The sequence below is a fragment of the Fringilla coelebs genome, assembly GCF_963513975.1.
Source record: "Fringilla coelebs genome assembly, chromosome: Z".
NCBI classification, from domain to species: domain Eukaryota; kingdom Metazoa; phylum Chordata; class Aves; order Passeriformes; family Fringillidae; genus Fringilla; species Fringilla coelebs.
The window spans coordinates 49,983,344-50,009,543 of NC_140031.1; the positions used below are offsets into that span (position 1 = coordinate 49,983,344).

The 26,200-nt window shown below is 40.0% G+C and overlaps 1 protein-coding gene across 3 annotated transcripts in view; it reads left to right on the plus strand.

Moving 5' to 3' along the window:
* APBA1 (amyloid beta precursor protein binding family A member 1) overlaps nucleotides 1–24,118 on the plus strand; it is an 84,181-nt gene extending 60,063 nt beyond the window's left edge. The window contains exons 5-13 of one of the 3 annotated variants that reach the window (XM_084224537.1): nucleotides 1,781–1,926; nucleotides 6,744–6,776; nucleotides 7,954–8,040; nucleotides 8,612–8,797; nucleotides 12,107–12,286; nucleotides 13,079–13,291; nucleotides 20,419–20,538; nucleotides 21,199–21,339; nucleotides 22,693–24,118. In XM_084224537.1, coding sequence (XP_084080663.1) covers nucleotides 1,781–1,926; nucleotides 6,744–6,776; nucleotides 7,954–8,040; nucleotides 8,612–8,797; nucleotides 12,107–12,286; nucleotides 13,079–13,291; nucleotides 20,419–20,538; nucleotides 21,199–21,339; nucleotides 22,693–22,764 — 1,178 coding nt within the window. In that variant the 3' untranslated portion in view covers nucleotides 22,765–24,118. The remainder of the gene's footprint in view (nucleotides 1–1,780; nucleotides 1,927–6,743; nucleotides 6,777–7,953; nucleotides 8,041–8,611; nucleotides 8,798–12,106; nucleotides 12,287–13,078; nucleotides 13,292–20,418; nucleotides 20,539–21,198; nucleotides 21,340–22,692) is intronic. The other 2 variants (XM_084224538.1, XM_084224539.1) reach the window with 2 other exon arrangements.
* Nucleotides 24,119–26,200: the final 2,082 nt, after the last annotated feature.

A 26,200-nucleotide genomic window follows, 5' to 3' on the forward strand; every position in this document is an offset into this window, starting at 1 on the left:
GTTTTGTAAGGATTTGCATTGCTTAGTTATGAACACTTTACACCCTGTCATTTTCCACTTTTCCAGAAGCTGTTAGGTGTTGGATCTGTAAGGATCTGTGGACTACGAGTATTGGTTTGCCATCAAGAGAGTCCATGCTCTGTGTATTTAATAACATTTTTATTTAACTCAGGACTTTACCACAGTATCCTTGTTAAGACTACTATTTTTAAAGGTCTGTGGCATAAAAATATTGTGGTGTGTGGTATGTGTAGAGCATTCCAGGGAAATTGCTCTGCCTGTTGCACCATCTGTGGTTAATGCACAAGCGAGAAAGAAGCTGATGGCTGCTATGAAACTGCACTTGTGCTTGTGCTTGTGACTGTTGGTCTGAGAATTGCAAGGCTGTTTTTGGTGGATGAGGAGCAAGCTGAGTAACTGTGTCTGTCCCTCTATCGCAGTGAAAAATCATAGGTTATTTTGATCCAAGCAAAATAACCTATTTTGATCCCTACTCACAGAAGAATGAGCTATTGTGAAAAACAGACTGGATTAACAATTGTAGCTTTTGCTGGAGAGACGTTGTACTGGGTTTGTGTAGCAAGGTTTTGGTAGTGGGGTGGCTACAAGGTTGTCCTCTGTGGGAAGCTGCTGTAAACCTCCTGCCTATCTGATAGAGTCAGCGCTAGCTGGCTCCAAGACAGGCCCACCACTGGCCAAGGCTGAGCCCATCAGTGACAGTAGTAGCACCTCTGGGATAATGTATTTAAGAAGGAGGAAAAGACTCTGCACCACAGCAACTGCAGCCAGAGAAGAAAGGGCTGGGAATGTGTTAAAGAAGGATCTCTGGAGACAAGGTCAGTGGAGTAGGAAGGACTGGAGGTACTCCAGGTGCCAGAACATAAGTTCCCATGCAGCCCATGGCACAGACAATGGTGAGGTAATTGTGACCCTCCAGCCAATGTAGCTCCACAGTGGAACACATACCCACAAGCAGCCCCTGGAGGACCTCATGCCAGGTTATGTGGATGCCCAAAAAAAGCCAGGCTATGACACCATGGAAATCCCAGGCTGGAGCAGGCTCCCCACAGATTATGTGGCCCAGTGGAGAGAGGAGCCCACCTGGAGCAGGCTTGTTGGCAGGACTCGTGATGCCATAGGGAGTCCACACCAGAGCAGTCTGTTCTGAAGGATTGTCTCCCATAGGAGGTATCCCATTCTAGAGCAGAGGAGGGATGTGAGGCCTCTTTCCCATGATGAAGAAGGGGCATCAGAGACAGCATGTGATGAACTGACCACAGCCCCCATTCCCCTGTACTTCTTGGTGCAGGAGATAAAGAAAATTGAGAGTACAAGTGAGTCCAGGAAGAAGGGAGGGATAGAGGAAGGTATTGTGGCATCTGTTTTTATTTTTCATTATTCTACTCTGTCTTCATCAGTAATAGATGAAACAAGTTTCCACAAGTGGAGTCTGTTTTGCCCATGACAGTAACTGATGAGTGATCTTTCCCTGTTCTTGTCTTGGCCCATGAGACTTCCATTATATTTTCTCTCCCCTGCTCTTCTGAGGACGGGAGTGATAGAAGGGGTTTGGTGGACAGGGTCAGCCCACAACCAATTTTGATACAATTAGTTTGATGTTTTAGTGCCTTTGAAAGTGCTGGTTGCCTTTTTATCATGTTAAAATGAAGTATTTCAGAGGAGGATTTGCAGCCATCAGATGCAGACTCAAGTTGTTGCAGTTCTGCTTTTGCTGTGTTTCACCATGATTGCCTTCAGTGATGGCTTTCCTGTATTACAGTTCCTGGACCTTGCGATCCTGAAGACTTAATTGATGGAATCATTTTTGCTGCCAATTACCTTGGTTCAACTCAACTCCTTTCTGATAAAACTCCATCCAAGAATGTGAGAATGATGCAGGCTCAGGAAGCTGTCAGCAGGATCAAGGTGAGGAATAAATCCTGCTGCTTCTTCTATGGCTGTTTTAGGATTGTGGATATGAACTTCTTTCTTATGCAGTAATTTTTTCAGGTGGGGTTATCTGTAGTTTCAGAAGGAAAAGTGCCTCACCTTCCCTTTGCAAAATAAGTCGTATATGCTGCTTATAGAACAAGACTGATAAGGGGATGTTACCAGGTCATTTAAATTCCCTATGGTAATACTTGTGCTGTGTACACTAAACAAGAATCTAAAGTGAGTGGTGGTCAGTTATGTATTATCTGGGTGTAGAGGGAAAGCAGGTTAAGGAAATACCTAGTAAGTATTGCAACTGCTTCTGGCTTGGCACTCAATGGAACTGCTACTGGTGTAGTGACTGCAGTTATTTTTGACCCTGCGGTTTGTTTCTCCACACAAAACAGCTGTGAGCTGATCAAAAACAAAACAAAAAAACACCCCGCTTGTGATGGTACAGAGAAGTGGGGAAAAAATAATTTGTCCTGTAATCTGAAAAATTTTGTTTCAAAAGAGAAATTCGATTTGATTTCTGTACAGGCCATTTCCAGCAATGAGAATGCTGCTGTACTGTAAGTTACAATTATGACATTGTCAGCTGAAATTAAGATGTGTGGATGAAGTATTGCACAGTTGTACAAGATGCTGCAACATTCCCACTACCCATACATGACTGGCTAGTAGGCACAGAGCTTTATCTTCTGCTTATTCAGCTAATCAACACAACCCACTCTTGGAATTTTTCTTATTTTAATATCTGTGTGTTCTTCTTTTGTATATTTAATTTTGGGTTCCAACTCAAATTTGGGGTGCAATTATGTAAAAGAGAGAGGAAGACAAGAGGTTATCAGCAAGACCAATAATATTGTCTGTTAAGGTCAGCTGGTGCTTCCTACTCCTTTTATTCCTTCCACTGCTTTCCATGGCAGGTGTTCCGTTTAGTCTCTGTATATAACTTTGACACAGAAGCTCCAAATAGAGCCATTGAGACAACTTCCAAAAATTGTAATTTTGCTGGTGTTCAAATGCATAAGCTCTTGTAGCCTTGTCTCTGAAAATGGTAAACACTCTCATATTTTGGAAAAGGCAGGAATGTAGCCATCCTGTTAGAGATTATACTCCACCATGTCTGTAGAAGTCTTCACTACCTTGAACTACTGAACCTTTTACAGAAGAGTGATTTATCTTTGTTCATTGGCGACTCTGGATTAAGTGGCATTCTTTAAAAATATATTTCATGCAGCTTTTTCAACAATGGCAGTTCTTGGTGAGTTCTCCCCAAACCTGTAGGGAAGAGTTTTTCTTATAGAATCTGTTTTTTCCCTGCTCTGGGCAAACAAGGCTGTACCCTTCTGTTTAGTAGTCTTTTTGTCTTCCTTCATGATGCTTGGCTGTGTGTTGGAAAACTTGCCTGATTTGGGTGAACAGGAAACTAAAGGTAAGGGAGAGAAACAAGGACTTTGCTGAGGCTGGATCTGGGAGGGACACGTCACTGGAGGGTGAAAGGAAAGATTAGCATCAGCTAGCATAGGAAATAGGTATCAGGAGTGGAACTTGAACACAGGGAGTTTGCACCTAGAAGGTAAAGCTTGTGTAGGAATACACATTAGAAAAAGATTGCAGGGATATGGTAGACAAAAATGAAATTGAATTGATTCAAACTAGGCCTAAGAGGTGTAAGAGTACAGAATCTTTCTCTGATATGAAATGTATTTTGTAGAAATTCATTTAAAAATATTTTTCTAAGGATTGTGTTATGCCTCAGCATTTCTGTGCATCAAAACAGAAGAAATCTATTTAATGCATTTCACTCATTAATGCCATAATTTGTGCGTCTACGTGAATCAGCAGGCATGCATATCCTTTCTTACAGTGTATTTGCCTCAGGCTTGAGGCCCAAGTGATAGCATTTGTGACCTGGTAAAACCCTAGCTAGTGTATTTAATTTTACGTAACTTGATGTATTTCAGAAAATTATTGACTTGTGTTGTATTGTACACAAATACCTTTGAAGACTTCTTGGACAGTTATTGCTTTCTGCTTCTAAGTAAAGCACAGGCAATCCCCCTCCACCTTAGGCTTCTTGGCTTATTAGGGTTGGTTTTGGCTGGTTTTTTTGCTGGTTGCCATTAAAGCTAATCGTTTTCAGAGAGAAATTCATTATGACAGATGGACTTCCTGCTGCCAGATTCATCACTGCATCAGATATTCCATATCCTAGATGTGTAATTGATGGCTTGCGCAGTGACTATGAAGGCTGTGCCCTACTCATGTTTGTTTGGAGTGCCTTACTTATTGCATGTCAACCATTTCTCCACTGCTGAAAAAAACAAAGCTTTAAATTAAGAATGAGCTTTTAAAATACACTGACCTGAAGCTGAGTATGAAAAAGAGGTGAAGAGCTTTGTTGAAGCCCTGCTATTTATACCTTCACAAAAGTGTGTACCGTCTGAATTTACTAATCCCTAAAGTGCTTCCTTTTAGCAGAGCCTTCAGACCACATATTCATTCATTTGGAATATGAACAGACTTTGAAAACAATTCTCCAGGCTTCTTCTTCAAAGAAGTATCTTTTCAGTTGAAAGTACAAGAGTTGGGTGTTTTCTTGCTTGGCCTTTGTCCAGCTAAGTTAAAATAGACGCACTGCTTTGAAGGTGTTCATCAAATGTAGTGAGGAATATTTCATTAGGAGACACTTTTAGCATGCTATTGAGTAGTTTTGAACATCTCTAAGTAACACCTGGTTTAATTTCTGAGTGAAATTTAAGATAGAACGCATATGTGCATATTTAGTTTAATATTTCACACATTTTCACACATACAGTGTCCTCTCGATGCTCACTGAGTTGCAAAACATTTTTTGTAGGGACTAAATGGATTGCATAGACTTAGGACCTCTCTGTAGCAAAAGCAGAAGCTTGTTGGGTTTTAATGTATTGTAATTTTGGAAATTGCATCTATATAAATAAATACATTTAATTTACCTTAAATGAAAACCCTGTATTCTGAATATTAAAAAAATAATTGTGTAGATTAGATATATTGTTTCTTTTTTTTTTTTTTCTTCTAGGAATGCAGAAATAGTTTTTGATTTGAGTTGGAAAAATAATGCGGTGATAACAAGGATTTGTCTAATAAAGTGTCTTGCATAGAATTATCCTAATTTTTTTATTGTTCATGGACCATAACTTCTTTTGTGACATTTCTGTTCAGTGTTCAATCACTTAGTAAAAGTGCTTGATCCATATCATTGCCTTTTTTAATGAAATATTTGAAAGTAGTTCTTCAGTATGCTTCCATTTGAAGAACAGAATTTTCAGTAAATTGAATTATAGTATATTCTGGTAAATTGCCAATTCTACGTTGTAAAGTTGTAGCTCAAGGATTCCCCCCCCCCCCATTTTTTCTTAATTTTGTCTTGTGCTTTTCTTTTGGGAGGTCTGTCGTTTTAAGGCTGGGGAAGGGTGAGAAAGAAAAGCTTGATTTTGGAAAGATATCTAAATACTCTATCTCAGGAGTGTCTCCTCCTTGCCCAGTGTATGACAGGCAGCTGTTACTCAATATAAGTATATTATTTCTGAGTATTAATTTAAATTGAGAGTAATGTAATGAAGAGCCTGCCATGTAAGGCAGTTTTAATTGCTTTTACAATAGTTTGCAATCAGCTGTTGAAAAATAACCTATCAGGCTATAAAATACTTCTTAGTTTGAAAAAGGTGACTAAAAGCTATTTTGAGAATGTTTCTATTTGTAAATAAGCAGTGTGGCCTAAACTTTAAGTAGCTGCTTTTAGATTTGTTTAGAAAAAATCTGACAGATTTAAGTTGTGAGCATCAGTATTAAAATGTTTGATGTGTCTCATGATTCAGGCCTCCTAGTTGCTCTTCATAGAAGTAGCTAGAGCACAAGCACACTTGTAAATTTAAATAGCAAAGAGCCTGTTACTGTTGGAAGTTAAGGGCTAATTGCCAGTCTGGTGAGTATTGCATTCCTTCAGTGAGCAGATCTGTAAATTTCAGTTCACCATTGGTTTGAATTCATGATTGCAAGACTATAAAAATTATGTTTGTTTGGGTTGTTAGTAGAAATGTCTTTTAAGGTGTTTCTGGAGCTGAAATACATGCTCCACTGCTTGCTTGAAAAAAATGTGATAGTGTGGACATATCCTTGCATAGGTGTCACAGGAAAATTTATTGACCAGTTCACTGTGTGGACATTGGTACGGATTTACTTGCTCAGAAGGAGGAGAAGGTGAAGGTGACAGTTTCCTTCTGTCATTTCATTTTTCCAGGAAAAAGCAGCATAATGTTAGGGAGGTTGTTTCTTTGAAGTCCTTTGAAGTATGAGATCTGAAAAACCTGTAATAATAAGGCATACAATTTTTCTTTCACCTTTTACATTGGTGTACCTTCAAAAGAAATAACTTCATGGTTTACACTGCTGTAAGTGAGGGGAAGCTCTGTTCTGTTTCTTAAACCATCCTTCCCCCACCAAACCTCAAAACTAGTTACACACAAAATAACCTTGTTTGTTGCGAGTAACATTTTAAGTGAAAAAAAAAAATCCGTTTGTGTTCTTCCTGACTCTTTTGGTGCTGTTTCTTTTCATTTCTGAAATTAATTGTGCTAAACATAAAGTTTTACAATTTTTAAGCTAAAAAAAATGAGGAAGTTAATTTAAGCAGGGACTAATTTAGACCAGCTAGTAGTCTGTGAGCCCTGACATTAGTTTGTAGATTCCTGCTTGACTTGGAGTCTCTGAAAGTTCTTCTCTAACTGTTCTCCTGTCTCTGTTTGTTCCATGCTAAGCAGATGGCCCAGAAATTAGCCAAAAGCAGGAAGAAGGTGCAGTACAAACTCCATCAGCTTGATGTTATGCTTGTTCTTTTGTTTTCTGGGAGGGTTTTTCCCTTTCTTTTTATTTTGTGGTTTTATTTTCTGCATCCAGCAAGGTTTTTTCAGATTTATTTCTGAGCTACCATACCCCAAGTTGGCATATCTGAGAAATCAGTTGCCTGATTGGCCATTTTTTGTTGCTTCTCATTAGCCATTTCATGTTAGAAATAGAAGAAAGATTGGATTTGTCAAATGGTTACAGGCAGTACCCAAAATGCATATTAAAGAATCAGGACTGACATGGCAAAGGTTTAAACATTGTAAAATGATGGATTAAAATGAAGTCTGGGGTTTTTTTTTTTTGTTTGCTTGTTTGTTTATTTGTTTTGGGAGTGATTTACTTTTTTTTTTTTTTTTACTTTTTTATTTTAATTTAATCTTTATGTAGGAGTGCTTTGTTTGACTCACAGAGATGTCAAATTGCTGGATGCAAAAAAAAAGTTTGTCTATACATACAGTAATATACTGAGATTGACTCATCTTTGTAATAAGTTTTGTTTGTGGAGCTTTCAACTACCTTTTAACAAATGTAATTTAAAAAATATTACAAATGTTTGCTTTCTATTAACAAAATACTACTTCTTAAGTGGGTTACTGCTTGAAAAGTATGTTATCTGACTGTGAAGGTCTTCTTGCCAGAACTGCATTATAAATAGTTCAAACAGTACCTCCTGTGGTACAGGTTTTTCCATTGGTCTTGGCAGCCACTGCTGGCCCAAACAGAAATTCCTCAGGCAGGAGATACTGTTAGGCCTTTCTATGGCTTATATGAAAACCTTATTTGAAGTGGGATTCATAGTGTGAAGAAAATGGTAAAATCATATTACTTTTCAATAAATCTTTATAGTTCATGTTGCAGTCAGGTATAATTTTACTGAATCAGGAAAAGTAACAGGCAAGCTTTTATGAAGTTAACTTTTTTTCAAACAATACCCAATTCACTTTCACATATATGATATAGTTTCCACATCTTTGTGTTTATCTTTTGCTTCTGCAGTCTAATACTCTATCCTGCATTGCTATTCTGGTGACTGTGTCTTAGTGTACCCCTGTACGTGAACTAACATCATTATTAGTAAGTATGTTACCTAATGTGTTTGTTTGACTCTAATCCATTTATTTGCAGGCTCCAGAAGGTGAATCTCAACCCATGACTGAAGTGGACCTCTTCATTTCTACACAGAGAATAAAAGTACTGAATGCAGACACACAGGTATAGACATAGACACCTTTGTTAGTATTGTTGGAGTACGCTACTGGAATAAACTTTCACATACATGTTAAAATTTGTCTTTCAAATGTGATGGATCTTGTATTCCCCTCTAGGTAGAAATCCATGGTCAAGAGCTATGTCATTCAAGCAATTATTCTGGTGTGTTTGACTATAGAAATAATTAGAATTTGTGGGTAAGATAATTGCAGTCAGCTTATGTCTTCTGAGCCATGCTGCATCAAGTATTGATTGTGCCCAGAGTAGCCCAAATTGTTTAGCTGCAATAATTTGTTTATAGTCCTGTACACATACATGCTCAGCACATGCAGGTTCTGCAGTTGAGGTCTTGATGTGCTTTTCCACAGAAAAACAAACCTGTAAAACTTTATCTTTGTTTTATTTTTGGAAAGTGAAGCTCTTGGTTTCTGTTGTATCTCCCTTCCTGCATGACAGATATTACAGACTTCACCTAGCAGAGGTCTTACAGCTATTTGTGTGTTTTTATAATACTAGATGTGCAATAAGAACTTAGTTGAAGCAGCTGCTTATGTTGGTTTTTCTTATTCCCCAGGAAACCATGATGGATCATCCCCTGCGGACCATTTCTTACATTGCTGATATAGGAAATATAGTTGTTTTGATGGCTCGTAGGCGAATGCCACGCTCTAACTCCCAGGATAATGTGGAAGCATCTCACCCCTCTCAAGATGGAAAGAGGCAGTACAAAATGATTTGTCATGTCTTTGAGTCTGAGGATGTAAGCAATTACATTGTCTTGTAGTTTTCTAGGAGTGGAAAAGTAAGCACGTTTTGATAGGCCCAAAGTCCATTTTGAGTGGTCCTGTTTGTTTTTTAACTGCACACAGTGTTTCATCTAGGCAGAGGAACTTGCCTGCCACTTATGTTTGGACATGACATGTCACAAGAAGTTGGTGTTTATAGAAATGCTTACTTTTTTAAAGCTTCTTTAGTGCCTTCCAGAAACAGTGATAGAAGGGTCCAGTTGCTGCAGGTTACAAATACCAGCTCAAATTTTGTATAAGAGAGGGAAAGTCTATCAGAGGTGCTTATTTTCATAGGAAATTCTAATCCCAAGTCTTGCATTGAGGATCAGTCCCTGAGGCATACCAGAACGGTGGTTTTTATTTTTTAGGTGGTTTGTGTAGGGGCTGTAGTTGCTGTCATCATTCATATCAAAAAGCCAACAAAGTTTGTGATTTCAGCAGTCCCAAAATATGCTGAATAGAGACACAAATTACTACATTTTAATCTATGGCACAGTTAAGATACTTTACACAGGACTAAATTACCTTACACAGGACTTGATCTCCTGTCTTCACAATCAGTGTATATAACTTGCTGATTTTATGTACTTTTAAAAAGTAACTTTCAGTAACTGAAAAGTAAAATCAAACTTACTAGATTGAAGTGGTTAGATATGTAGTTTTTAGAATCATAGTCAAGTTAGCCCTAATAATCTGGGAAACTAACATACTCAAGAGAAGTAAGTAAAAATTCCAGTTTCTTCCGTGTCTTCCAAACTACAGTGAACAGCAAGGACTTTGAGATGGAAAGGTTTTCTTTAATAAGGAACTGATTTTATGTAGTAATTGTATGTAATCTGCTCTAAACCTCTGTCTGAATGTATTATCTGAATATATTATTGCACATTAATATATTATTGCACATGAATGTGGATATGTGTATGACCCACTGCTGAAGTTAAAAAGTAAGGACTAGCACTGTTGAAAGTAATCCTGGACCAAAATTGACAGTGTATAAAAATTCTGGATTATTTCCACAAAATAACATGTAAACCTGTTTTGTAAAGCCTTTTGGGAATCTGGTGTGAAATACAGTAGCCAATGTATTTTTTGCTTATTACATTTGACACGCTACCGACTTTGAGGCTGCTGTTCCTGTGTTTCTAGTTGCAAGTTCGGGCACTGCTTGCTCGTTTACTGGCCAGTTGGAAAAGCAGAAATCAGACTGTCAGGTGCCAGAGTCTGGGGCTTATTTTCCTTCACCATGGGATGTTCTGACTCTTTGCATGATCCATACTTACCATATCTGTTTCCTAGGCTGCTGTTAATATTTTGGCTAACTAAAATTTGAGCTCCCCAGTCTATGGTTTGTTTGGATCAACTGTATTTGTGTCATGTGTGATCCTCTCTGTGCCTGTAAATCCAACTGGCTTGTAAATTGCCTGTAGATCCAATAAAAGCAATGCTCATTGATGGGAAAATGTGCTGAAAAACTGCAGGTCACATCAACTCTCCTTAGTCATGGTATATAGCTCACAGGTAACTTGCAAATTTATCTCAAATACTGAAGTGACTAACAGTCAGAATGGAAGGACTGTAGCAGCAACAAAATGGCAGCTTCAAAGATTTTTTTACCTCCAGTGAAGTCATGTGGCCTGTTTATATTATAAAAACTTGTCTTTTCTTCTTATGGGACAGCTGGGTACTTGGCAGAATCTATGCAATAAGTGAAACAGAAGCTGTAAACCTGTGAGTGGGTGTTGACCAGAACATGTCTCTGCTTGGATGAGTCTTTATCTAAAGAGGACAGCACCAGATTTTCAACTATTTAGATGTGTACCTTTACATGAGTTGGACCTTACTGATGTGTCAAAATGCAGGTGTCTAAGTGGGAGCTTGTCTCTTCCTGGAGTGAAGATGCCTGTGTATGAATGTAAAGTCTGCACTCTTCACTTAGTTTACTGACTTATGGAGGTGCAGTTTTCCCATTTTCTTGCTGTCCTTGCTGTCAAAATTAGGTTGATCTTAGCTTTGGTAATATACTACTGGTCTACATATTGGTCTTTTCGGCACCAGCAATCATGCTGTTCTCATCAGCAGGTTGAGTGCTTGTTTGAGCTAAGATGCAACAACATTTTTACTTCTTTGTTGGGACCTTTCCTTTATTAGGGACCAAACTGGACTTTAAAAATAGCCATCAGACTGTGTAAAAATACACCTGAGCAGCATTCATTCATTACCAGTACTCTGCCAGACCTCCACTGTCAGCTGTGGAGCTCTCAGTTTCTCTTCCCTGACAGCCACAGCCATCTCCTGTGCACTGCACAGTGCTCACTGCATGAATCTCTCCACCTATACACAGCAGTACCCTGCACCATGCTGTGCTTTGCTCTCCTGCCCTTTACTTGCCTGACCATGATTACTGTGTCAAAGGCCGACATCCCTCTGGCCTTGCTTGGCACAGAGCTTTCCCCATGTCTGCCTGCTGCCCAGTTTCAGTCCCACAGCTGTAGGAATAAAACATCTCATGGTGGGAGCAATGCAGTGTAGTGAGAGTGCATTTGGTGGCTTGCGGTGCAGACAAGACTCTGGGAAGCTGCAGGTGCGAGAGAGGGTCCTGCTCACACAGGACAGAATGAGTAGGAAAGAGGCAGAGAACTCCCAGGATCACATGAGTTAGAAGGAGGGAAATAAGTGTAGAGGATAGAGGCTGAAGGTAGTAGCAAGATGAAGAAGGACATGCATATGACCCTTTGCAGTTATTTTAGGGCTAGATCTGGTCTCTAGTTGCTGCCTTTTTCCTTCTTCATCTGAGGCTGAGGTAGGAGTAGTCACTATCAATGTTGTAAAGGATGGTAGGAAAAATGTGATTGTGTGTTTCCTAGTAGGCATTTTGTTTTTCATTGCTGGCATGTCATAGATTCACATTGCTTTTGCTGGAAGGGAGTGCCATCTGGGAGCAGCATGTGTGGGAAGAATGATAGCTGCAAGCCACAGTCACTGCAGTGGCTCTACCTTTACACTTAACATTAGCAGTTCTTAACCTGTGACAGGATGTCTTTCTTTCTCATGTTTGTAATTTATAATTGCTTACCGAGCTAGATTCATGACATAGCTAAATGTATTGAGATTTTGTGGGTCTTTAAAATTAATTTGTAAGGCACAAATATTTTTTAGACTGGATTGTGGTAACTTGTATGATCCATTTTACAGTGTGATTGTAACAGAAAGTGTCAGTGGACATGATCATCAGAATGTTTCACTTTTTTCTTTTGCTCTCCCTTTTCTGGGAACTGCTACAGGCGCAGCTGATTGCACAGTCCATAGGTCAAGCATTTAGTGTGGCCTACCAAGAATTTCTGAGAGCAAATGGAATCAACCCAGAAGACCTTAGCCAGAAGGAATATAGCGACTTGCTTAATACCCAGGACATGTACAATGATGATCTGATTCACTTCTCCAAATCTGAAAATTGCAAAGATGTATGTCTCATTTTGGTTTTTTTTTCCACAAGTATTCAGCTGCTCTTTATCAGTTGCAGGGCTGTGTTGGCAGAAACTAAAAAACCATTAATACTTCCTATAAATTATCTCAGTTAGTGTAAAATATCCTCTCTAATAAGACACCCTGTCATCAGTTCTATTTCAAATGCAAACAGTGAACCCCAAATTTATCAGCAGTCAACTGATTTTCCATCTGTTTCTGTTCTTTGTACCAAACAATTTTCAGACGTGTTTGAATGCCAATTTAAAGCAGATTAACAGATTAATAGAATTTTAAAAATTACAGTGAATAACATAAAATTTATAGAAGCAGCGGTTTATGAACATGATTGATTCCAGGATTTAAGTAACTGTGTGTGCCAGAAGGCTTTGCAGCTTGCTTAATAAAAACAAACCAGTGTGCAACTGGAACACACAGGTAATGTTTTTCCAATGCAAAGTTGTAAAGTCTTGCAATCTCTTCTTATTTAGTTTTGTCCACCAAAGCCCATGGCATCAGGGTTTCCTTCACTGGAATTTCTTCTTTTCATAAACAGAAATTACTTCTGAGGGATGTTCAGCATTAAGTCTGTATTGTTTGTCATTTAATGTTTGAATACAAATGAAAGGTAGTAAAACATGTATCCTATCTTGTTTTGCCTTTGAATTAGGAAGGCAGGTTGCAAATGAAGAGGGGTATATTTGTTGAGTTTGTGAATGTTTGGAGGGGGATGATATTAGTTCCATGGGTGTGAAAGAAACTTTTTTTAAACACTTTTTCTTACTATACAGGTTTACATTGAAAAGCAAAAGGGAGAAATTCTAGGTGTGGTGATTGTGGAGTCTGGCTGGGGATCCATTTTGCCTACAGTTATCATAGCCAACATGATGCATGGAGGACCGGCAGAGAAGTCTGGGAAGCTGAACATAGGGGACCAGATCATGTCAATCAATGGGACCAGCTTGGTTGGTTTACCACTCTCAACATGTCAGAGCATTATAAAGGTAGGGAAAATGTTTCTGGAAGCTACACATTTTAAAGAGACATAATTGAAGAGCAGAAAGTGTAAAACTGAAGTAAATTCTTACCAAATGTTTGCATAGCACTTTCCATTTCATGATCTGAAAAAATAGTGTAAATTATGCCCCACCAATTTTCTGACTCCCTGCAGGACCACAGAATGGGTAAGGTTGGGACCGCTGGAAGCAGTCTAATCAAACATTATTGATGAGGTCCCCTCTCAGTTGTCTCTTCTCAGTGCTGAACAGGGCCAGCTCCCTAAGCGTTTCACAGAACTGTGGCATTTTTTAGATTGGAAATGACCTCTAAGATCATTGAGTCTAATAGTAAACCTTTTCCTTCTAAGTGAACTGCTCCAGTCTCCTAATGATAGCTCTCAACAGGACCTGCCTGCTCCAGGAGCTCCATGTCCCTGTTGTGCTGAGGAGGCCAGAACTGGACACAGCACACCAGATATGCCTCACCAGGGCTCAGTAGAGGGGCGGGGTCACCTCCCTTGAGCTGCTGGCAGTGCTTTTCCTGATGCACCCCAGGATAACATCAGCATAATTGGCTACAAGTGCACTGCTGGCTCATGGACAGCTTGTGCTGGGGCCTGGAATTATTCCTCCCCAGGTGCATTTGCCCTTGTCTAATTTCAGAAGGTTCCTTTCTGCCCACCCCTCCTGCTTGTCAAGGTCCTTCTGAAGGGTTGCACAGCACTTGGGTATCAGCCACTTCTCCCAGCATTTGTGTCATCAGTGAGCTTGTTCAGGAGGCACTCCATCTCTGATGGTAAGTTAAATAAGATTGGGCCCAGTATTGAAGCTTAGCAGATGCTGCTAGATACAGGCATCCAAGTAGACCTGTGCCACTGATCCCAACCCTCTGAGCACTCATTCAGCCAGTTCTCAATCCACCGCACCACCCACTTCCTGAGCTTGGCTATGAAGTTATCTTGAGAGGCAGCATCAACAGTCTTGATCCAGTACAGAATGACAACATCCAGTGCCATTCCAGACTGCTGTGCTATTTACTTGTGTACCAGGGCTCTATGCACAAGTTCACAAGGGATTATTTTGTGCAGAGGGAAGATATTACTAGGTACACTTAAAATTTTATATCAGAAATGGAGGCACAGGTGCCTAATATTGTCATAAGCCTTACTGGCTGTCAAATACCTCTTAATATTTGGATGAAATAGAGTAAATGTGTTTTTGTCTGTTTGTTTATACCTATTTTTAAAGCTTTAAAACTTTGGCTCAAAGACATACCTACCCTCTGTGGCATCTTTGCCCAAGTTATTTCAAAGTGCTTCGCTTATTTGGTGCTTCTCTTCACTCGCATAAATGGGATATTTTAATTGGAAGAGCTTTCTGCTAGTTGTCAGAAAAGTATGTGACAATGAAAAGCTTGCAGGTCATCTGGAATTGAACAGTGCCTGGGGCAACTGTAGCATACAAAGGAATAAGTATTTCAACATCAGTGTTTAAAGAGCAGGAAAGATGCATCACTAGAGAGTGTTTGAGACAAAGTTCATTAGTTATTTATTGAAATGAGTTATTTGTTGAAATGGTCCTTCCTAGCTCTGCAGATCATAGGCAGACACATAATGTAATGCTGGTGGTACATTATACAGGCATTCTTCCCTGATTTTCAGCAATGTACCTGTTAGACTTATTCATTTAGGCAACTTTTTGGTAACAAGTTGTATTATGTAGATTTTTCTTTCACTTTGTATTTTTTAAAATTGAAAAATAAGCTTCCATTTACAAGGTAAATTTGCCAAGTTAAAAAAAAAAGTACATACAAAATAATGTTTTTTTCTTCATGGATTATCTCTTAATACTTGAACTGAGATGTTTGTTATAAAGACTTTCCATTTAGGCTTCCCAAAATGTTAATACTGAGCTCTGATAAGTAATAGATGCATAAGTCACCAAACCAGTAATTATAGATTCAGTGAGCAGAAATGACAGCATGTGTGACAAACTGAAAATATGGCAAAAAAAGTCTTGCATCTGTAAAGAAAGGAAGAAAAAAAAAATTGTATTAAACATCTTTGTGCCAGCATCATCAAAACAAAACCCCCTGCAAATTTAGGCTTGTGATTGCTTCCTATCCCACATAATTTTTACTTCTAAAACTGGGATAATTTATACTTCCCTTATTCAGATGGAGATTTTGTTGTGCTCATCAGTATTTCCTCAATACAGAAACAACGAGCTTTGCTGTTTCCAGCCTCTGCAGGCCTTTCTCTTCTTCCCTTATACTTACCACAGTTTCCACAGGAACTGCCAGTCTTTTTTTTTTTTTTTGTCTTTCTAAAGAGATGATAATCTGTATGTTTGCAGATCTTCATAACCACACATCTGGAGTTATTCATATAGCACTTTTGGAAACAAGTATGTGTATGAATGATCTAAGTGCAGATCATTAAATGTGGTGGAAATATGCCAGATTTCAGATTTCCTTAGCATGCTGGAAGGATTCCTATGAAAAGATGATAATATTATGTGGATAAACATATGTCACAAGCACTTCAAACAAGATAATTCAGTATTATGGATGTAATCTCTGCTCCTAATTTGCCATAAACCAATTGCAAACTGGTGGAGCTTGGAAGAAGCTTTCCATGTGTAGTGGCTATTCCCTAATAGGATTATGTTACTTTTGTCTTTTTCAAAAGCATCTGGTACTGGCTGTTATCAGAAATTTACTCAGGAACTATATAAACAAAGAAAGGTGGTCAAAATACAATTTTTTGTTTCTGATCAGTTTATGTTACCAGTCTGTATACTGAAGATCACCCACTTCTGAAATATATACACTTTCTGTAAAATTAAAAGGATTTTTCATTAGGGATGACATTATTTTTTTACCCCAGGGAATACATGTAAGTAACTTGCATGTTCATTAGGGAAGTAAGGGCACAGTATTCTGTCCATGTGCCCTGAGTGAATTCAGATGACTGAAATTAGACACTTGAATTCGTCATAGTACTCTGGACATCCCCAGTACTCTGCATGACTCCTGCCTTTCAGGATTAGAAGGCTCAGTCAAAAGCTCTTTAGACTTTTCCATAAACATCATGCCCACAGCGTAGTTCAAGTTGAGAAGTCCCTGTTCTCTGCAGTATGTGCTGTTGTCAAGACCTGCCTATAGAAAGTGAATGGCCCTTGAGCATGTGAGGTGAACTGCTAATTCCTAACTGGAGTAGAGGAGTCCATAGGCATGGAAGAGGTGGAGTTCAGATCTTTCTCCTGAGTGTGGAGTAAGGCAGTTCCCACAGCCATGAGCTTTGTCATTTTGTGATCAGACACCCATTCATTGTCTTGCCGCAACTTTCAAGAATGAGCCAAGCTGAGCTCAGCACTGTGTGGACAGCTGTTTACATCCAGTGTTGATTACATCCAGTTTAGGGCACTGACAAGAAAACAGACTTCAAGGTAGTTCATCATGCCAGGATGCCAGTTTAGTTACTTAAGTTACTGCTGAATCTGGAGGTCAGCTCAACAGAATCAGCAGTAGTAAACTCTGTGTAGAGACTTCAGTATATTACCTTAGCTGCAGTAGAAACTACTTTCCAGAGTTAATCATTTGAAGTCAGTGTCTGACACCTTGATTGTAGTGGGACCCAGATTTCTATTGTATGTATGAAAGGAATTCAGAAGGAGATACTGGAATTGGCAGGTGTTTAATTAAGCAAGCTGAAAGTTGCTGTATTTTTTAGAAAGCATTTTGTTCTTTATGTGGATTTTATTTATTAATGGATTTATGGCTTATATTTCGTGTGAATTAAGCATTTTAAAAATCTCTCTTAACAATTTCCAAGAGCTCTGAGTACTTGAAGTTGTACAAGGGGTCAAGATGGCATTTATTTGTGGTTTATTACATTTTTATTTTCACTGAGTCATATGAGCACAATCTCTTGAGTCTGGCAGTCACTCCTGTAGCTGGGCTAGACCAATATTTTGGTTCAAAATAGAACAGGCTTGTTAATCCTGTGCCCACTAGGATTTTAATAACTCCAAGACTGGATGCTCCACAGCCTTTTTTTTTTTACCACTCTCTGTTTTACCACTCCTGAGTAAAAATAATTTTTTCTCATTCAATTTTATTCTTGTAGCAAGGAGTTCATGGTAAAAATGATATAACTTATTTGGAAGGGAGGAAGAGTACTTGGAATGTATTAGCCTCTGTCTTGGTGTAGATGATGAGTGAGTAGATAATTAAGGTTAGGATAAAAGGGCAGACTGCTAAGGGTGACCCTTGTTGGGTGTGTGCTACAGGATGCCTGGTCAAGAGGGGGATGAGGCCTTCTACAGAGAGCTCAAATCAGCCTTGAAGTCACAGGCCCTGGTTCTTGTGGGGAACTTTACCTACGCTGACATCTTCTGGAAAAGCTACACAGCAAAGCACAAACAATCCAGGAGGTTCCTGGGGAGCACTGGTGACATCTTCCTGTCACAGATGGTGGAGGATCCCACAAGAAATGGGTGTGCTGCATGACCTCACCTGACAAACAGGAAAGGTCTTGTTGGAGGTGTGAGAATTGGGGCCAGCCTGTGAGCAAGTATGACTGTAACCATGGGTTTCAGGAGAGCTTATTTTAGCCTCTCTAGGGATGTTGACAGAATCCCATGGGAAGAGGCCCTGCAGGGAAGGTTGATATTCAAGGATCACTTCCTCCAAGCTCAAGAACTATGCATCCCAGTTTGCAAGAAGTCAGACAAAGGGTCAAGAGACCTGCATGGATAAATTAAGAACTCCTGTCATTACTCAAGCATAAGCAGGAAATACACAGGAGATGGAAGCAGGGTCAGGCCTCTTAATATAGAGAGGTTGTCAGACTAAGGAGAGATGAGACAAGGAAGGCCAAGGCCCAGATTTGGAATTAAATCTAACTGAGGATGTCAAGGAAAACAAGATGGGCTTCTTCAAATGCATCAGCAACAAAAGGAAAACAAAGGATTATGTGGACCTGTTACTAAATGGAGGGGGGACCCTGGTGACAGAGGACACAGACAAGGCAGAGTTACTGAGCAGGGCCTTTGGACTGTCTTCGCTGTCAAGACCAGACTTCAGGAATCTCTGACCCAGGAAATCAGGATAAAGGAATGTTGGAAGGAATATTTCCCTTGGTCAAAGAGAATTGAGTTAGAGAACACCCAGGCAAACTCTGTACATCCATGGGCCCTAATACGATGCATCCATGAGTGCTGAGAGAGCTAGCAAACACCAGAGTAAGGGTCCTGGCCATCATCTTTGAAAGTTCATGGCAATCTGGAGACTAGTCTGAGGACTGGAGAAAAGCAAATGTCACCCTGGTCTTCAAAAAGGGCAAGAAGGAGAACCAGAAAGCTGCTGTCCAGTCAGCCTCACTTTAATCCCTGGGAAAGTGATGGGACGCCTTGTTCTGGAGGCCATTTCTGTCCATGTGGATGACAATAAAGTGATCAGCAGCAGTCAGCATGGATTCACTGAAGGTAAATCATGCCTCATTAAATTCATTGTCTTCTACGGAAGAACAGCTACCTGAATGGATGAGTGGAGAGCAATGGATGTACAACTTCTGCAAGGTTTTCATTGCCATCTCTCTCAACATCCTTGTAGACAAACTCAAGGAGTGTGGACTGGGTTAGTGGGCAGTAAGGTGGATAGAGAATTGGCTGAATGACAGATCCCAGAGGCTCATAATCAGTGACACAGGGTCAGGTTGGAGGTCTCTAGGTAGCAGTGTCTCTCAGGGTTCAATACTGGTGCAGTATTTTTTAAGTTACTCATCAATGTCTTCAATGAAGGGGCAGACTCCTCCTCAGCAAGTTCACTGATTGAGCTGGGAGGAGTGGCCGACACCCATGTGCTGTGCAGCCCTTCAGAGGGTCTTCAGGAGGCAGGAGAGATGGGCAGAGAGGAACCTTCTGACATTCAGCAAGGGCAAATGCAGGATCCTGCACCTGGGGGGAAACCACTCCGTGCACCAGGGAGAGCCGGGGGCTGACCTGCTGGAGAGCTGCTGTGTGGAAAAGGACGTGGGATCCTGGTGGACAAGTTGTCCATGAACCAGCAGTGTGTCTGTGTGGCTGAGAAGGCTGATGTTATCCTGGGCTGCATCAGGAAGAGCCCTGCCAGCAGCTCGAGGGAGGTGATCCTGCCCCTCTGCTCAGCCCTGGTGAGGCTCATCTGGACTGCTGTGTCCAGTTCTGGCCTTCTCAGCACAACAGGGACATGGAGCTCCAGGAATGGGTCTGGAGGAGGGGTACAAAGATGGTCAAGGGACCAAGGCATCTCTCTTATGAGTGAAGGCTTAGGGAGTTGGGCCGTTCAGCCTCAAGAAGAGAGAACTGAGAGGGGATCTCATCAGTGTAAGTATCTGCAGGGAGGATGGGAAGAGGATGGAGCACGGGCTCTTCTTGGTGGTGCTGAGCAGTAGGACAAGGGGCAATGGGCTGAAAGTGATGCACAGAAAGTTCCATGAGAACATAAAGGAATAACTTGTGTAGGTGACCATGCACTGGAACAGATTGCTATGGAGTCTCCCTCACTGGAGATATTCAGGAACCATCTGGACACAGTCCTGTGCCATGTGCTCTGGGATGACCCTGCTTGAGCTGGAAGGTTGGATCAGATGACCCACAGTGGTCCCTTCCAACCGTACCCATCTTGGGATTCTGTGAATAATAGAAACTGTGCGAGTGCTGCTTATACAAGCATGATACAAGTGGGACCTACTGTTTGCTTGACAGAATTTAATATATTTCATTAGGGAAGCAACTGTTTGGTAACTTAGCTAGTTATTTAAAAATCTTTGGTCATGTGGTGAGCTGCAGAGACCTGTTTTAATCCTCCTTTTATGTGTGATTTCTGTTATCAAATGATGAAACTGCCAGCAGGAATCTAGTTTTCCTCACACAACTGTGCCAGATTTTTGGCAAGAAAAATTTGATGTTTTATCACCCATTTCACTGAATATTCTGTTGCTTGTGTCTGGCATTCAGTGATCAGATTCTGGTACAATGCATACAAAGATCTATTTATTCAAGGCTGCTCCCATGTCAGCATTCTAACACCCTTTTTTTTGTTCTGCTCTTGTTACATGTTTAACTCTCAGTTTGGTATTTTTTTTCAGGGTTTGAAAAACCAGGCCCGAGTTAAACTGAACATAGTTAGATGTCCTCCAGTAACCACAGTCTTGATCAGAAGACCAGACCTCAGATATCAGTTGGGCTTCAGTGTGCAGAATGGGATTGTAAGTAGCTTCTACTGTTTCTGATCAAGCTTTAACACACATGAAACTTCCTCTCCTTTTGTGGTCAGGTTTCAGTGTGAGAAGAGGGAAGCTGCTATTTTCTCCCTTACAGCAAGCACGATTTTGCATTTGTCAAGTCTGAGATATAAAAGTTGTGTTAATAAGAGGTTTTGTCTTTGACTCCACTTAGTTCACAAATTTACAGTCAGACAGAAGCATAAAAAAGTTGTTTCAGCTTAAAAAAACAAAAATGTGTGGAAGAGTCTGCTTCCAGCCTGCATTATATATGTCTTTAACCAAGCCATTGCATGATCTCAAAAGCAAAAGCCTGTTCTTGATCCTTTTTGTTGTAAGGCATCTGCCTAATGGACATAATTAAATTGAGGTCCTTCATACACTCAAATTTCCAAACCAAAAGACATGTAATGTACAACACAAACAGCCTTTTCTGACAGTTTTTTCTGCTCTTTGTAAGAGAATATACATTAGCTACTTGTCACTAACAAATTTTGCTCTTGAGTCAGTAATTGATTGCATCTTAGAATTTGCTGTTGCAAGTCTGCATTTAAATGTTGATTCATATATTGCAGACAAAAAATGGGTAATGAAAAGTGTCTGTTCCTTATCCAGCCCATGATACATTTGTGCTCTCCCTTCCAGATCTGTAGCCTTATGAGAGGAGGCATAGCAGAGCGAGGAGGTGTGCGTGTTGGCCATCGGATCATTGAAATCAATGGGCAGAGCGTTGTAGCAACACCCCATGAGAAAATTGTTCACATCCTCTCAAATGCTGTTGGTGAGGTAAGAACCAGCAATGTGTCTAGGCAGCGTAGCAGAGTTCATTGCTGCTACCAGTAACAACCAGTGGAAACCAGTAATGAGCAGTGTCCTTCAAGGGACTGTACTGGGACCAGCACTCTGTCTGTGTCTTCATCAGTGACATGGACAGTGGGGTTGAGTTGCACTCTCAGCAAGTTTGAAGGAGACATCAAGATCTGTGGTGCTTAAGGAAAGGGATGCCATCAGAGGGACCTGAACAGGCTAGAAAAGTGGCCATGTAACCTTTGTGAAGTTCAACAAGACCAAGTGGAAGGTTGTTTGGGTCTGGGCAATCTCCAACATCAATAGAGACTAAAGGGGTTAGGAAAACCCCTGAAGAGAGGAACTTGGAAAGAAAGTCGGACTGAGCCGGGAATGGACACTTGAAATCCAAAAAGCCAGCTGTATCCTGGGCTGCATCAAAAACAGTGTGGCCAACAGGGAGGAGATTTTCCTTCTGTATCCTGCTCTTGTGAGAGGATACAGAAGGAAAATCTGCACTTGGAGTCCTGTGTGCAGTTCTGGGGCCCTCAATATAAACCAATGAACCTGCTTAAGCAGATACAGATGCAGGCCATGAAAAAAAGGGTCAGAGGGCTGGAGCACCTCCCCTGTGAGAAAAGGCTGAGAAAGATTTGGTTGTTCAGCCTGGAGAAGAGAAAGCTCCAGGGAGACGTGACAGCAGCCTTTCAATGTGTAAAGAGGGCTTCTAAGAAAAATGGAGAGAAGCTTTTACCAGGGTTTCCAGTGCAGAACAATAGGCAATGGTTTTAAACTGGAAAAGGATAGATATAGGTCAGGCATAGGAAGAAGTCCTTCACTATAAGGTTGGTGAACCACTGGAACAGATTGCCTGGAGAAGCTGTGGATGCCTCATCCCTGGAAGTGCTCAACGCCAGGTTGCATAGGGCTCTAAGCAACCTGTTCTATTGAAAAATGTTGATACCTGCAACAGGGCAGTTTGGACTAGATGATTTTGAAAGGTCCCTTCCAATTCAAGCTGTTCCATAAGTCTGTTCTACCTCTATTAGCCCATTGCTAATCAAATCCAAAAAGCTGGAGTGAGAGCAAGCCTATGCACCATTTCTTTCATTATTTGCCCCATACTTCCATGCTTTAGAACCATACGTTGAAAATATGACATGTGGACAATTTTAGATGGTTCATCAATGCTAAACATATTGTTTCATAAAATCATCACCTGCAATACTTTAATAATGGTATGAAAACTCTCTCAAGTTTTACCTTTTTCTCTGCCTTGTATGACCTTATCTGGGTCCTTCACGTGAGGTATGCATGTTTAGGAACATTGATTAATTTGATTATTTCCTCTAGATCCATATGAAGACTATGCCAGCTGCCATGTACAGACTGTTGACTGCACAAGAGCAACCAGTTTACATCTGAAGCCGACACCTCACCGCCACAGTGTGCATGGAAGATGTTTTTTCCTCATTAGTGCTTGTCTCTCTAGTGCTGCATTTCTGTGTCTGCAAAGACGTTTCTTTCTCTCTCCCCCCATCACAGACACAAATACACTGTTGCTCTCTCCTTCATCCCTTTTTCCTCTCCTTCCCACCATTTTCCTGCATTTTGGTAAGGGGCAAAATGTATCGGTGGAACTATTTTGGTTGCATCTTTTTACAAGTGAAACTTCATACAGCTCCACATGCAAAACAGGAAAATAACAGCAGCATAGTTTACAGCAGGATTCACAGATGGCTCTATTTCATGTTACGTAATCAGTTTTATTTTTGTGGCTGTAATTTTACAAACTGAGTAAATTAAATGTTGCTGAATGAAAAATTACCAAATAGATAGAAGTATAGGGTAAAAGGTGTTCTCTTGGATATCCTGCCTGTGACTTTGATTCTCTTGGCCTGTTTTCTCAGGCACCAAGCTCAGTACTAAAGGTTTGTGTCTGTGGGGAAAGTAGAATACCAAAAGGTTTATTTTGCCCTCAGGAAAAATTGCCTGCTTATGAAGATTCAGTAAATGCTGCTGTTGTTAAATGAATTGTCCAAATACACACCTTTTAATTCCCCTCTGTCATCTGTTCTTCATTATAGTAGGACTCTAAAAGATACTCCATAAGTTCCTGAAGCATGTTATTCTTGCATTACTTACACTAAGAAATTTGGGAGGCATTTTTTACAGCTGCCTCCCCCTCTCCGCCCCCAGGTTTCTATCTCCTAGTTTTCTCCAGCTTTGTGTTTTATAGTCTCTTCCTGATTTTAGAGGTTAAAGAAGTGGGGGGGAGAATCTTTCAATAGCCACAAGAAAAATATTGAGGGGATCTGCTGAATAGCTACACTTTTTCTAGGCTCTTAATTCCGATTTTGGTGCACATAGTCATGTGTGCCAGTGTATATAGACATTTTTAAAATTGTGCTTCCTATTTATGAAGTTTGACTATAAGAGATCTGCAGACTATTCTAAGTAATTTTGTTCTCTGAGCCAGTTTTAACATATATTTTTGTCCAAAGACCTGTCTAATTTTATTGACTTCCTGTTTAGTTCATGATATAGGTAACAGTTGAAAGGATGAGGCAGGAATAAACTTATTTATTTTGTTATATAATTTAGCTTGTGATTTTTTCCCCATATATAGGGCACTTACAAGAGATATGTGTGTACTATATGCACTTGTATGAAGATGATTAACTGTAGGGATGTATGAAATCTTGTATTTGATTAGCCTCTAAGTTGCATGCTAGAGACAAAAGGGGAAAAGGGGGCTGGGTTGGGTTCTTTGATTTTTTTAGGAGGGTTAAAAATAAAAAAGCAGTGTCTTTTCTTCCTAGTGAGAGAATTCTCTGTAGTTACTTTTTTTCAGGACTGTATACTGGTGTTTATACTGAAGTTGAACCATGCGTTTAGTCCAGGCTAGTATGTTGATTTCTTTTAAACAAACAGTTTGTGCTGTGTTTTGCTGTGATGGAAAGGCTCAGTGAGATGAAAACAAGAGCAGACAAGACACAGCCACACGCCACTTCTGCTTTGCAAATGCGGTGTTGTTCATAGTCACTTGTGTCTCACTTGTTGTGACGTGAGCTGTGCAATGTAAGCGTTGCTTGCAGTCCAGTGATGATCCTAGACATTGCTATGGGGATTCATGGAAGTGGGTGTGTGCATGTGCACTTGTTGCAAACACTGCTGAGAACCACTGAGCACTCTTGTCAGGGGTCCATTTTTTGGCTTTCTAAAGTCATGGATAACCATGGCCTGATCAGAGTTAGAGGATGAGCTGTATTTCTGTGGGAAGCAGATATTTAAGGGACATAATGAAGTGGTGCATAAACTGTTGTAGTAAGGGGATATGTTTTAGTGTTGAGATTAATGTACAATGACTTGATTTTACTGCATTTATTGTTGTTATATAATTTAATCCAAGGCTCCAGAATAGCAGATTGCACAAGAGAATGGTGTTAGTATTCCAGGTTAGTATTTAACTCTGCTGCCTCACTGATGCAACAAGATAATTAATGGCTTGTGAGTATATTGTTTAACTGTAGACATCTGGTTTATGGTAATTTGAACCTTTTTTCTAGAACTTTCCATATATATAGTAATAAATGTAAATATGGTATATAACCATGTACAATTTAGAAGATTATATACAGTGCAGCCTTTCCATAAATTGCCTGAGGAAACTTAGTGAACTCTTGAAGACACAGTTATCATGCTTCTGGTTCCTGCTATGTGTATGCCCTCCACTTCACTTGTTTCTGTGGTTCTGTCTAGCCCATGCGGTGAAGTCTTTAGCTCACTTCACGGGGAAATGATGAAAATCTGAACATGCAAATGTATTAAGAGAAGAAACCACTGTTTCTTTGGAAATTTTGCAGCTGGGGGTTTGTGAAGTTACTGTTCATCCTATATAGGTGCTTAAAATTAAGCAAATGAATGCTTGCAGGACCAGAGCTTAGCAAAAAAAAAAAAAATTCTCATTTTTTCAGTTACAGTAGTGCATAAGATTTCTAAACTGAGAGGTCCATAGTGTGTGCACACTCCTGAGAGCAGTCTTGTAAACAATCCCATTTTACTCTGTAAACAGAAAGAGTTTCAAGAAAATGGAACTCAAATGGGAAACCTGGCTGTTCTCTAGACTGTTGCAGCGGTTTGATAGATCAGATATGGGGATTTTTAACAGATGCAAAGGAACATTCCTTCAAAGGTTTACATTCCTTCTTCGGTGACAGACCTGAATTGTTTTTCTTTCATCCTTGCTGCTTCGTACAGTCTAATTAACTCTTCAGTGTTTACATTAAGGATGAAACATACCTTGTATTTTTTTTTTTGAGAAGTTTCACGTTTGTTTTGAATCTTGTTTGAGTCTCAGTTTGGATTTCCAGGTTTGCTAGCTTTCCTTCTTTTCTAAAAGAAATGTATTTCTCAAGACAGCAACATGGTTGAGATCTCTTGTATATATTTAGCGCAGTACCTAGACTATGAAGTTGTACTATTGTTCTGTAAAGAGGATGAATAGAAATTATTGTAAAGCGTTGGGAAAAGCATAGTATTGTATTTGTAACAATATTGTTCTTTGTAAACATTTAATGATCTCTATATAAAAATATAAATATATATAAATATATGTGAGCCTGGAATGTTGATATTGCACATCTACTGAATGTAATTATTCTGATGTTTTCTGCCACAGGTCTCTGACCTCTCTAATGAAGCTGTGCTGGTTTGATTTGGGTAAGAGACAGAGGGGAGAGGAGTGGGCTTTTTGCTTTGGATGGGACAGGGTAAGGGGTTTCTGGCCAGTTATTTTGTTGTGATGTATTTACTGTGCTACATTCCTTTATTTAACAGAGCGCTAATGTCTGTAAGATTT